Source organism: Bubalus kerabau, chromosome 10 (genome assembly GCF_029407905.1).
Source record: "Bubalus kerabau isolate K-KA32 ecotype Philippines breed swamp buffalo chromosome 10, PCC_UOA_SB_1v2, whole genome shotgun sequence".
Taxonomy (NCBI): domain Eukaryota; kingdom Metazoa; phylum Chordata; class Mammalia; order Artiodactyla; family Bovidae; genus Bubalus; species Bubalus kerabau.
Window position 1 is genome coordinate 42,933,675 of NC_073633.1, and position 12,370 is coordinate 42,946,044.

General features: G+C 39.9%; 1 protein-coding gene across 4 annotated transcripts in view; it reads left to right on the plus strand.

The window, feature by feature from the left end:
- STARD9 (StAR related lipid transfer domain containing 9) overlaps positions 1–12,370 on the plus strand; it is a 120,822-nt gene that overhangs the window by 102,716 nt on the left and 5,736 nt on the right. For all 4 annotated transcript variants that reach the window (XM_055537507.1, XM_055537508.1, XM_055537509.1 and 1 more), the window contains 2 exons: positions 11,975–12,092; positions 12,233–12,354. In XM_055537507.1, coding sequence (XP_055393482.1) covers positions 11,975–12,092; positions 12,233–12,354 — 240 coding nt within the window. The remainder of the gene's footprint in view (positions 1–11,974; positions 12,093–12,232; positions 12,355–12,370) is intronic.

Below are 12,370 nucleotides of genomic sequence, written 5' to 3' on the forward strand. Positions count from 1 at the left end.
TGTTCCTGATCTTAGAGGAAATGCTTTCAACTTTTCATCATTGAGTATGATGTTAGCTGTAGGTTTATCCTATATGGTCTTTATTATGTTATGATAGGTTCCCTCTATGCCCACTTTCTGGAGAGGTTTGGTTTTTTTTTTTTTTTTTTGATCACAAATGGGTGTTGAATTTTGTCAAAAGCTTTTTCTATACCTGTTGAGATAATCATATGGTTTGTATTCTTCAACTGATTAATGTGGTGTATCACACTGATCGATTTCTGGATATTGAAAAATCTTTGCATCCCTGGGATAAATTCTACTTGATCATGGTATATGATCCTTTAATGATCCTATTGTTAGATTAGTTTTGCTAGTATTTGTTGAAGATTTTTGCATCTGTGTTTATCAGTGTTATTGGTTTGTAATTTTCTTTTTTTGTGATGTCTTTGGTTTTGGTTATCAGGGTGATGGTGGCCTCATAGAATGAGTTTGGGAGTGTTCCTTCCTCTGAAATTTTTAAAAATAGCTTCAGAATGATAGATGTTAAGTCTTATCTAGGTGTTTGATAGAATTTACCTGTGAAGCCATTTGCTCCTGGACTTTGGTTTGTTGGGAGTTTTTAAGTCACGGTTTCAATGTCAGTACTTGTGATTGGTCTGGCTCATATTTTCTGTTTCTTCCTAGTTCAGTCTTGGAAGAGTGTACCATTCTAAGAATTTGTCCATTTTATTGGCATATAGTTGCTTGTAGTAGTCTCTTATGATCCTTTCTATTTTTGTAATTATAACTTCTTTTTCATTTCTAACTTCATTGATTTGAGTCCTTTCCCTTTTTTTCTTGTTGAGTCTGGCTAAAGGTTTGTCATTTTTGTTTCTCTTTTTCAAAGAACCAGCATTTAGTTTCGTTGATCTTTTCTATTGTTTTCTTTATTTCTGCTCTGATCTGTGTGATTTCTTTCCTTCTGCTAACTTTAGGTTTTGTTTGTTCTTCTTTCCCTAGTTGCTTTAGGTGTAAGATAAGATTGTTGAGATTTTTCATTTCCTAAGGTGAAATTTTATTGCTATAAACTTCCCTCTTAGAACTGCTTTTTCTGCATCCCAAAGGTTTTGGATCATTTTCATTTGTCTCTAGGTATTTTTTTATTTCCTCTTTAATTTCATCAGGAATCCATTGGTCACTGAATAACATTGTTTAGCCTCCATGTGTTTGTGTTTTTTACAGTTTTTTTTCCTTTTAGTTGATTTCTAATCTCAGTATTATGGTCAGAAAATATGCTTGATATGATTTCAGTTTTCTTAAATTGGCAAACTTTTGCTTTGTGGCCCTGGAGAAGGTTATGTGTACACTTGAGAAAAATGTGTATTCAGCTGCTTTTGGATGAAATGTTCTATAAATTAAGTTCATCTGGTCTTATATGTCAGTCTTTTATTGATGATTGTTCAGCAGGTGTGATTTTGGTGTTTTGAGAGAGGAGGTAAGGTTAAGTCCTTCTACTCCACCATCTTGTCTCCTCCCCATAATGATTGTTGAATAGAGTAAAATTTAAATTCTCCCTCCTACCACAAGCTTATTCCTGTGCTACTCTATTATGTAATTTCAAATCACAAACACCACCCTCCCCAAATCACATGTTCACCAACTCTGAAGCTCTGTAGTATATTCCTTCTTGTTTGCTTTTTACATGAAAGTTAGGATTAGCTTGTTTAGCTCAATTATAAAAACTTCTTATTTTTAATGGGACTATATTAGATTTATAAATCAACTTATAGAAAAATCACATCTTATCCTGTGTAATTTCCTAACCAAGAATATAGAAGGTTCAGTCCTTTTTATGATTTAAAAGTTTCCCTTCATGTGTCTCTAAAATTACATATCAGATTTCTTCTTACTTTATCTTTTTTATTTCTGTTATAAATAGGTTTCCTCTTCCTTTATGTCTTCTGTCTGGTTGTTTTCTTGTGTTTATGAAAGTTAAGTTGAATGCTGTGTGTTAATTTTGTGCCCATACTGTTTTTTGACTGATTCTCTAGGTCTACATTTATACAGTAGTCACTAACACAGGCAGCTTAATTTAATTATGTTAAAATTTCAGTTAAGTCACACTAGCCACATTTCATATGGTCAGTAAACATATGTGGTTAGTGCTTACCATATTGTGAAGCTGTGCCCTTGATTTTTTTTTAAGATATACAACCACATCCTCTGCAAATAGTGATCATTTGACCATTTGTTTTCTAATTTTTGAACCACTATTTTCTTCTTCTTTTCTAATTGAATGAACCTAATGCTACTGCTAAGTTGCTTCAGTTGTGTCTGACTCTGTGCGACCCCATAGACGGCAGCCCACCAGGCTCCCCCATCCCTGGGATTCTCCAGGCAAGAACACTGGAGTGGGTTGCCATTTCTTCTCCAATGCACTAAAGTGAAAAGTGAAAGTGAAGTCGCTCAGTCGTGTCCGACTCTTAGCGACCCCATGGACTGCAGCCTACCAGGGTCCAGTCCATGGGATTTTCCAAGCAAGAGTACTTCAGTGGGGTGCCATTGCCTTCTCCGAATGAACCTAATGTCCCAGCATAAATAAAATAATAGTGATGACAGTAAACATCCTCATCTCTTATTTCAGGCTTTAGTGGGAATGCTTCAGGAATTTCCTTCATTTAAGCTGAACGCTAACATTTGAGTTGAAACAGATGTATTTTGCAATACTAAGGAAGCATTTGTCTATTACTATTTTATAGAGTATTCTTATCCAGAAGGTTATTTCAGAGTCTCTAGAGATGAGTGTTTAAAGATCTAGGGGCTAATAATTAATTCATACATTCTTATAATACTTTATATACTTATACGTAGGATATCTTCTTTTAATGTACATTCAGAGTCTGTTTGCTAATATTGTATTCAGAATTTTGTGTCAGTATTTATGAATTTTTTTCCTGTAGTTTTTGTTTTTACAGTATATTTCAGATTTTTGTATCAATGTTATACTTTCCATAGAAAAAAAAAGGTTGAAATTTTCTTTTTCAATGTTTAGGAATAGTTACAAAGATAATGGAAATGTTTACTCCTATTGAATTGTCAGATTAAAGTCAGATGATGCCAGGTCTTGGGGACGTAGGAACCTTATAAGGTCTTATGACCCAGCAGTGCTTGCAAAGATTATGAGGGAACATGTATGAAATTATTTCCTAAAGCATTATTTGAAGTGATAATGAATTGGAACCTGGTAGCGATGGACATGAGTTTGAGAACTCCGGGAGTTGGTGATGGACAGGGAGGCCTGGCGTGCTGTGATTCATGGAGTTGCAAAGAATCGGACATGACTGAGCAACTGAACTGAACTGAACTGAGAGAATGCCATGGATATATAAGATGTGGTCAATGCACATTTGTAATACTATGTAAAAGTCAGTCAGTTCAGTCGCTCAGTCATATCTTAACTCTTGGCTGACCCCGTGGACTGCAGCATGCCAGGCTTCCCTGTCCATCACCAACTCCCAGAGCTTACTCAAACTCATGTCCATTGAATCGGTGATGTCATCCAACCATCTCATCCTCTGTTGTTCCCTTCTCGTCCCACCTTCAACCTTTCCCAGCATCAGAGTCTTTTCAGATGAGTCAGTTCTTTGCAGCAGGTAGCCAAAGTATTGGAGCTTCAGCTTTAGCATCAGTCCTTCCAATGAATATTCAGGACTGATTTCCTTTAGGGTTGACTGGTTTGATCTCCTTGCTGTCCAAGGGACTCTCAAGAGTCTTCACCAACACCACAGTTCAAAAGCATCAATTCTTTGGCATTCAGTTTTCTTTATGGTGCAACTCTCAGATCCATACATGACCACTGGAAAAACCATAGCTTTAACTAGACAGACCTTTGTTGGCAAAGTGATGTCTCTGCATTTTAATATGCTATCTAGGTTTATCATAGCTTCTCTTCCAAGGAGCAAGTGTCTTTTAATTGTATGGCTGCAGTCACCATCTGCAGTGATTTTGGAGCCCAAGAAAATAAATTCTGTCGCTGTTTCCATTGTTCTGCATCTATTTGCCATGCAGTGATGGGACTGGATGTCATAATCTTACTTTTTGAGTGCTGAGTTTTAAGCCAGATTTTTACTCTCCTCTTTCACTTTCATCAAGGGGCTCTTTAATTCCTCTTCCCTTTCTGCCATAAGGGTCAAATTATCTGCATATTTGAGGTTATTGATATTTCTCCCTGCAGTCTTGATTTCAGCTTGTGTTTCATCCAGTCCGGCATTTCACATGGTGTACTCTGTGTATGAGTTAAATAAGCAAGGTGGCAATATACAGCCTTGACTTACTCTTTTCCCAATTAGGAACCAGTCCATTGTTCCATGTCCAGTTCTAACTGTTGATTTTTGACCTGCATACAGATTTCTCAGGAGGCAGGTAAGGTAGTCTGGTATTCCCACCTATTTTAAGAATTTTCCACAGTTTGTTGTGATTCACACAGTTAAAGGCTTTGGCATAGTCAATGAAGCAGAAGTAGATGTTTTTCTGGAATTCTCTTGCTTTTTCTGTGATCCAGCAGATGTTGGCAATTTGATGTCTGGTTCCTCTGCCTTTTCTAAATGCATCTTGAACATCTGAAGGTTCTCGGTTCACGTACTGTTGAAGCCTGGCTTGGAGAATTTTGAACATTACTTTGCTAGCATGTGAGATAAGGATAATTGTGCGGTAGTTTGAGCATTCTTTGGCATTGCCTTTCTTTGGGATTGGAATGAAAACGGACCTTTTCCAGTCCTGTGGCCACTGCTGAGTTTTCCAGATTTGCTGGCACTTTCACGGTATCATCTGTTAGGATTTGAAATAGCTCAGCTGGAATTCCATCACCACCACTAGCTATATTCCTAGTGATGCTTCCCTAAGATCCACTTGACTTTGCATTCCAGGATGTATGGCTCTAGGTGAGTGATCACACCATCATGGTTATCTGGGTCATTAAGATCTTTTTTGTATAGTTCTGTGTATTCTTGCCACCTCTTCTTAATCTCTTCTGCTTCTGTTAGGTCCATACCATTTCTGTCCTTTATCGAGCCCATCTTTGCATGAAATGTTCCCTTGGTACATCTAATTTTCTTGAAGAGATCTCTAGTCTTTCCCATTATATTGTTTTCCTCTATTTCTTTGCATTGTTCACTTAAGTAGGCTTTCTTATCTCTCTTTGCTATTCTTTGGAACTCTGCATTCAGATGGATATATCTTTCCTTTTCTCTTTTGCTTTTCACTTGTCTTCTTTTCTCAGCTATTTGTTAGGCCTCCTCAGACAACTATTTTGCCTTTTACATTTCTTTTTCTTGGGAATGGTTTTGATCACCACCTCCTATACAATGTTACGAACCCGTCCATAGTTCTTCAGGCACTCTATCTATCAGATCTAATCCCTTTAGTCTATTTGTCACTTCCACTGTATAATCATAAGGGATTTGACTTAGGTCATACCTCAATGGCTTATTGGTTTTCCCTACTTTCTTCAAATTAAGACTGAATTTTGCAATAAGGAGTTCATGATCTGAGCCACAGTCAGCTCCTGGTCTTGTTTTTGCTGACTCTATAGACCTGCTCCATTTTTGGCTGCAAAGAATATAATCAATCTGATTTTGGTATTGACCATCTGGAGATGTCCATGTGTAGAGTCATCTCTTGTGTTGTTGGAAAAGGGTGTTTGCTATGACCAGTGTGTTCTCTTGACAAAATTTGTTAGCCTTTGCCTTGCTTCATTCTGTACTCCAAGGCCAAGCTTGCCTGTTACTCCAGGTATCTCTTGACTTCCTACTTTTGCATTCCAGTCCCCTATGATGAAAAGGACATCTTTTTTGAGTGTTGTTTCTAGAAGGTCTTATAGGTCTTCATGGAACTGTTAAACTTCAGCATCTTTGGCATTAGTGGTTGGAGTATAGACTTGGATTACTGTGATATTGAATGGTTTTCCTTGGAAATGAACAGAAATCATTCTGTCATTTTTGAGATTGCACCCAAGTACTGCATTTTGGACTCTTTTGTTGACTATGAGGACTGATCCATTTCTTCTAAGGGATTCTTGCCCACAGTAGTAGATATAATGGTCATCTGAGTTAAATTCATCCATTCTGGTCCATTTTAGTTCACTGATTCCTAAAATGTCAATGTTCACTCTTGCCATCTCTTGTATGACCACTTAAAATTTACCTTGATTCATGGACCTAACATTCCAGGTTCCTATGCAATATTGTTCTTTACAGCATCAGACTTTACTTCCATCACCAGTCACATCCACAACTGGGCATTATTTTCACCTTGGCTCAGCCTCTTCATTCTTTCTGGAACTACTTCTCTGCTTTTCTCCAGTCGAATATTGGGTACCTACTGACCTGGGGAGTTCATCTTTCAGTGTCCTATCTTTTTGCCTTTTCATACTTTCCTTGGGGTTCTCAAGGCAAGAATACTAAAGTGGTTTGCCTTTCCCTTCTCCAGTGGACCACATTTTGTCAGAACTCACTACCATGACTCGTCTGTCTTGGGTGACCCTACATGGCATGGCTCATAGTTTCATTGAGTTAGACAAGGCTGTGATCCAAGTGATCAGTTTGGTTCAGTTCAGTTCAGTCACTCAGTCGTGACTAACTCTTTGCGACCCCATGAATCACAGCACGCCAGGCCTCCCTGTCCATCACCAACTCCTGGAGTTTGCCCCGACTCATGTCCATCGAGTCAGTGATGTCATCCAGCCATCTCATCCTCTGTCGTCCCCTTCTCCTCCTGCCCCCAATCCCTCCCAGCATCAGAGTCTTTTCTAACGAGTCAACTCTTCGCATGAGGTGGCCAAAGTACTGGAGTTTCAGCTTTAGCATCATCCCTTCCAAAGAAATCCTAGGGCTGATCTCCTTCAGAATGGACTGGTTGGATCTCCTTGCAGTCCAAGGGACTCTCAAGAGTCTTCTCCAACACCACAGTTCAAAAGCATCAATTCTTCAGCGATCAGCCTTCTTCACTGTACAACTCTCCATTCCATAAATGACCACAGGAAAAACCATAGCCTTGACTAGATGAACATTTGTTGGCAAAGTAATGTCTTTGCTTTTGAATATGCTATCTAGGTTGGTCATAACTTTTAAGCATCTTTTAAATGCTTAAAAGACGTTTAAGTAAGCGTCTTTTAATTTCATGGCTGCAGTCACCATCTGCAGTGATTTTGGAGCCCCCAAAAATAAAGTCTGACACTGTTTCCACTGTTTCCCCATCTATTTCCCATGAAGTGATGGGACCGGATGCCATGATCTTCGTTTTCTGAATGTTGAGCTTTAAGCCAACTTTTTCATTCTCCACTTTCACTTTCATCAAGAGGCTTTTTAGTTCCTCTTCACTTTCTGCCATAAGGGTGGTGTCGTCTGCGTATCTGAGGTTATTGACATTTCTCCCAGCAATCTTGATTCCAGCTTGTGTTTCTTCCAGCCCAGCGTTTCTCATGATGTACTCTGCATATAAGTTAAATAAGCAGGGTGACAATATACAGCCTCGACATACTCCTTTTCCTATTTGGAACCAGTCTGTTGTTCCATGTCCAGTTCTAACAGTTGCTTCCTGACCTGCATATAGGTTTCTCAAGAGGCAGGTCAGGTGGTCTGGTATTCCCATCTCTTTCAGAATTTTCCACAGTTTATTGTGATCCACACAGTCAAAGGCTTTGGCATAGTCAATAAAGCAGAAATAGATGTTTTTCTGGAACTCTCTTGCTTTTTCCATGATCCAGTGGATGTTGGCAATTTGGTCTCTGGTTCCTCTGCCTTTTCTAAAACCAGCTTGAACATCTGGAAGTTCATGGTTCACGTATTGCTGAAGCCTGGCTTGGAGAATTTTGAGCATTACTTTACTAGCGTGTGAGATGAGTGCAATTGTGCGGTAGTTTGAGCATTCTTTGGCATTGCCTTTCTTTGGGATTGGAAGGAAAACTGACCTTTTCCAGTCCTGTGTCCACTGCTGAGTTTTCCAAATTTGCTGGCATATTGAGTGCAGCACTTCCACAGCATCATCTTTCAGGATTTGAAATAGCTCAACTGGAATTCCATCACCTCCACTAGCTTTGTTCATAGTGATGCTTTCTAAGTCCCACTTGACTTCACATTCCAGGATGTCTGGCTCTAGGTGAATGATCACACCATCGTGATTATCTGGGTCATGAAGATCTTTTTTGTACAGTTCTTCTGTGTATTCTTGCCATCAGTTTGGTTAGTTTTCTGTAATTGTGGTTTCCATTCTGTCTCCCCTCTGATGGATAAGAGGCTTGTGGAAGCTTCCTGATAGGAGGGACTGGCTGTGTGGGAATCTGGTCCTTGCTCTGATGGGAGGGACCATGCTCAGTAAATCTTTAATCCAGTTTTCTGTTGATGGGTGGGGCTATGTTCCCCCATGTAGCTTGGCCTGAGGCTAAACTATGGTAGGAGTAATGGTGGTAAACTCCTTCAAAAGGACTTATGCCAGGACTGTTGTATTCAATGTAAGAGTTAGAATCAACAAATTGGATGAACACCTAGGCAAAGTACTGAATGAAAAGCACTATGAAACAGTGAGGTAAAACACATTACTATTTGTATAAGTTAAAACTAAAATTTGTATAAATTAAAACTACATACAGTAAAAAATCCTTTTATAAGAATACATACAAACAAAAAGATGTATTCTAAAGAAGTCAGGATAATTTAAGGTGGGTAGGAGAGGGAAATTGGGGATGAGAGATTAAAATATTTTTAGAATTACCTAATTTTTTAAAATGGAGTATAATGATCCTGTGAAAATGACAAGGCCTGGTGTTTGGCAGGATAAGCTGTTTGAAAAATTTCTTCTGTGGAAAGTGGTCTGTTGAGATCAGAGTTCGGCAAACTCCTTTGGCTGTATCTGGTCCTCCAGTTGTTTTTGTAAATAACATTTTACTAGAATATGGCATCTCTTATTTTTTTATGTGTTCTCTGTGGTTGCTTTTATGGTATAGTGATAGAGGTAAGTAGTTGCATCTATTAAAATGGTCCACAAAGCCTTAGATACTTACTATACCCTTTACAGAAAAGTTTGCCAACCTCTGTTTTAGATTTTCCATCTCTTCTGAAGTCAGTTTTGATTTGAACTTGTTAATTTCTGCCCTTTAAAATAATTAATTCCTTCTTCCACTGATAATTTCGTAGTTTTTCCTTGTGTCATGGTCAGTAATTTTGTAGGATGTGTTTGTCTGCTGTTTTCTCTTGATTAGATTGTGGTTATGCATTTTTGGCAAGAATACCACAGAAACTGTGTCCTCTCGGTTGGGGTTGCCAGACAAAGCAAAGAAAAATGCAGGATACTGGCTATTCTAGAATTTCAGAGAAACAACAAATAGCACTGTGGTGTATATTCCATGCAATGCCTTATCCTCAGTATTTCAGAGGGTACTTGATGTCATTATGTCTTGTTAGTGATGTTAACCTTGAAGTTATGGTAGTGGCTAGAATCTCTCCACTGAACGTTAATATTTTTCTCTTTATAATTAATAAACATCATGGGAAAGATAGAGACCATGCAGATATACTGTTTTATCTCAAATTTTTGTCCACTTATTTTAGCACCCATTGGTGTATGCCTAAAAAAAGTATTAATGTGGTGTTTTAATGGCAATTTTGTATTTCCCTAATTTCTTCTACATTTATTGATTCTTCTGGTATTTCTTTAAGGTAGTATTATTGTTTCTCTCCCTATTTAGATTTATCCAATTATTTATTTTGTTCAGTTTGGACTCATAAATATTTCATTCTATGAGTTATAATCCAGTATTATCATTATTAATTGCCCAGATTGATCCAGATTTTATTTTTTGAAGTTCTTTTTCTTTCAGATTGAGTCTTATGCCCTTTTAACATGCCCATCCTTTCTGAGCACTTCCTTTAGTTCATTTATTCTTTTGTTGTTGCTGTTGTTATAACTTGTTGACTTTTAGTACATTCACAGAGTGGAATATCCATCAACACAATCAATTTTGGGATATCTTCATTACCCCAAAAAGGAACCCTCTACCCTTCTTAGTTATTACTTCCCAAACACACGATCCCCAACTCTTTGTAAGCCATTAATCTACTTACGTCCTGTCTCTATGGATGTGTGTATTCTGGACATTTCATATAAATGGAATTATACAATATGTGGTCCTTTGTGACTGGCTTCTTTCAGTCATAATGTTTCCAGGGTTTCTTGATGTCCTACAGTTGCTATAACAAATTACCATAAACAGAGTGGCTTAAAACAACTGAAACTTCTTCCAGAGTTCTTGAGCCTGGGAGTGTGAAATCATGGTGTCAACAAGGCCATGCTGCTTTTGAAAACTCTAGGGGAAGAATCTAAAGTTCCATGCCTCTTTCTGAGCTTCTGGTAGTGGCTGGCAGTCCCTGGCTTGTAACTGGATCACTCCAGCCTCTGCCTCTGGCATCACATGGCTTCTCCCCCTGTGCCTCTCTGTCCCTATGTCTTCATGTGGCCTTCTTATAAGGACACCTGTCATTGGATGTAGGTCCCACTCTAATCCAGTAGGATCTCATTGTAACTCAATTACATCTGCAAAGACCCTATTTCCAAATACAGTTACACTTATAGAGAGCAGGAGTTAGGACTCCAGTATATCTTTTTTTGAACCCACGCACGGTTCATCCACACTGTAGCATGTATCAGAATTTCATTCCTTTTTATGGCCAAAAATATCACACAGGATGATTATCATATTTATTTGTCCATTCATAAGTTGATGGACATTTAGTTTGTTTCCACTTTTTGCCTACTATGAATAATGCTGCTGTGAGAGGGAGGTGCTCAGCAAGATGTGGACTGGGACCTGTTCGCTAGACCCAGGCACATGGATCTAGCAAAGGCTGGCCTTGAGTGGGTTCCGAGGGGATGGAGGCAGTAGATGGCAAATAGCGACAGTCCTTTCAAGTCTATGAAGAGCAAAGATGCCTATAAAGGAAGGTTTTAAAGGTGGGAGAAATCTTTGCATGCTTAAATGCTCATATGAAGAACCTAGTGAAGAGGAAGAGGTGGAGGCAACAAGTGAAGAACGAGGTGATCAGTAGTGAAAAGTTCTTAAGAGGGTGGCAAAGTATCTCAGTCTGAAGCAGACTGGATGTTGCAGGAAGAAGAAAGGAGATGAAGAGTACCTCTGTTTACGTCTTCTTGTGTTTAAAGCAGCACAAAGTTAGGAACTGATGATAGAGGTAGGATGGTAAGTGCCTGTTAGATCCAGCAGAAGTCAAGGGTCGTGTCATTGAGGAGCTGCTTGCAGTAAAGGTGGGGTCTGGCTCCCAATTTCCTGATGATGGGAAAGATTGAAGGCAGGAGGAGACAGAAGACAACAGAGGATGAGATGGTTGGATGGCATCACTGACTCAATGGATATGAGTTTGAGCAAACTCCGGGAGATGGTGAAGGGCAGGGAAGCAAGGTGTGCTGCAGTCCATGGGGCTGCAAAGAGTAAGACACAATTTAGTGACTGGACTGGAACTGGTTCCACATTACAACCTTGGGCTTAGCCATTGGACGTGGGGCTGGGGCCAAAAGTCAAGCTTTTCACAGCCCATCACTTTCCCTCCCCATCCCACCTCCCAGTTGGGCTTTGTTTGCTGCTCACACTAAACGCAGCTCCAGCCATGGCCTCATTCCAGTTGCTTCAGTGGGCAGAAGGTCCCCTCACCCAATGACCCCTAGTACCTCTCAGGCCCCAGTTTATACTGATCCCTGTTGGAATTCTTTTACAAGCAACCTTGAACTTGTGACTTGAAGGGCAAGGAAACTCTCCAGGGACTGGTTTCTATTGCTCTTGACTTCTTGGGGGCATCCAGCTTCCTGTAATCCCAGTGGGGATGACCTTTTCACTGGAGCCTTTATGTTGAAGACTGTGCAGTTCAGAGGCAGAGATGATTCTGCACTGGCTTTCTGGTGTTCTGCTCTCTCGCTCCTTTGGCTCTGGTCCTGAGCATCTTCTCTTCTGCAGGGCAACACAAACTTGCCTGATTCCAGAGACTCCTGGGTAGGGGAAGTGCGGGGCCGCTCTTCAGTGAGGAACAATCAGCTGAATCTGGCTGGCTCTACCTGGAAAAGCTTAGCCTACAGTAAGTGGTGGGGCAGGTACCTGCCTTGTGTGGGGACTTCAGGGCTGAGGTCTGCTAGATCCTGGGGGGTTGCTGTCCCTCAGGATGCTGGTGCTGCCCCAAGGCCTTGATGCTCAGGAGCCTCCACCTATTCATTGTAGGCTGCAGAGCCGCCTTGGGCAGTTGCTGCTGTTCCCCGTCCAGCCTGTCCAGCCTGGGGACCTCCTTCTCTTCCTCATACAAGGATTTGGCCAAGCACATTGTGGACCTCTCTATGGCTGATGTGAGGTTTCCTGCAG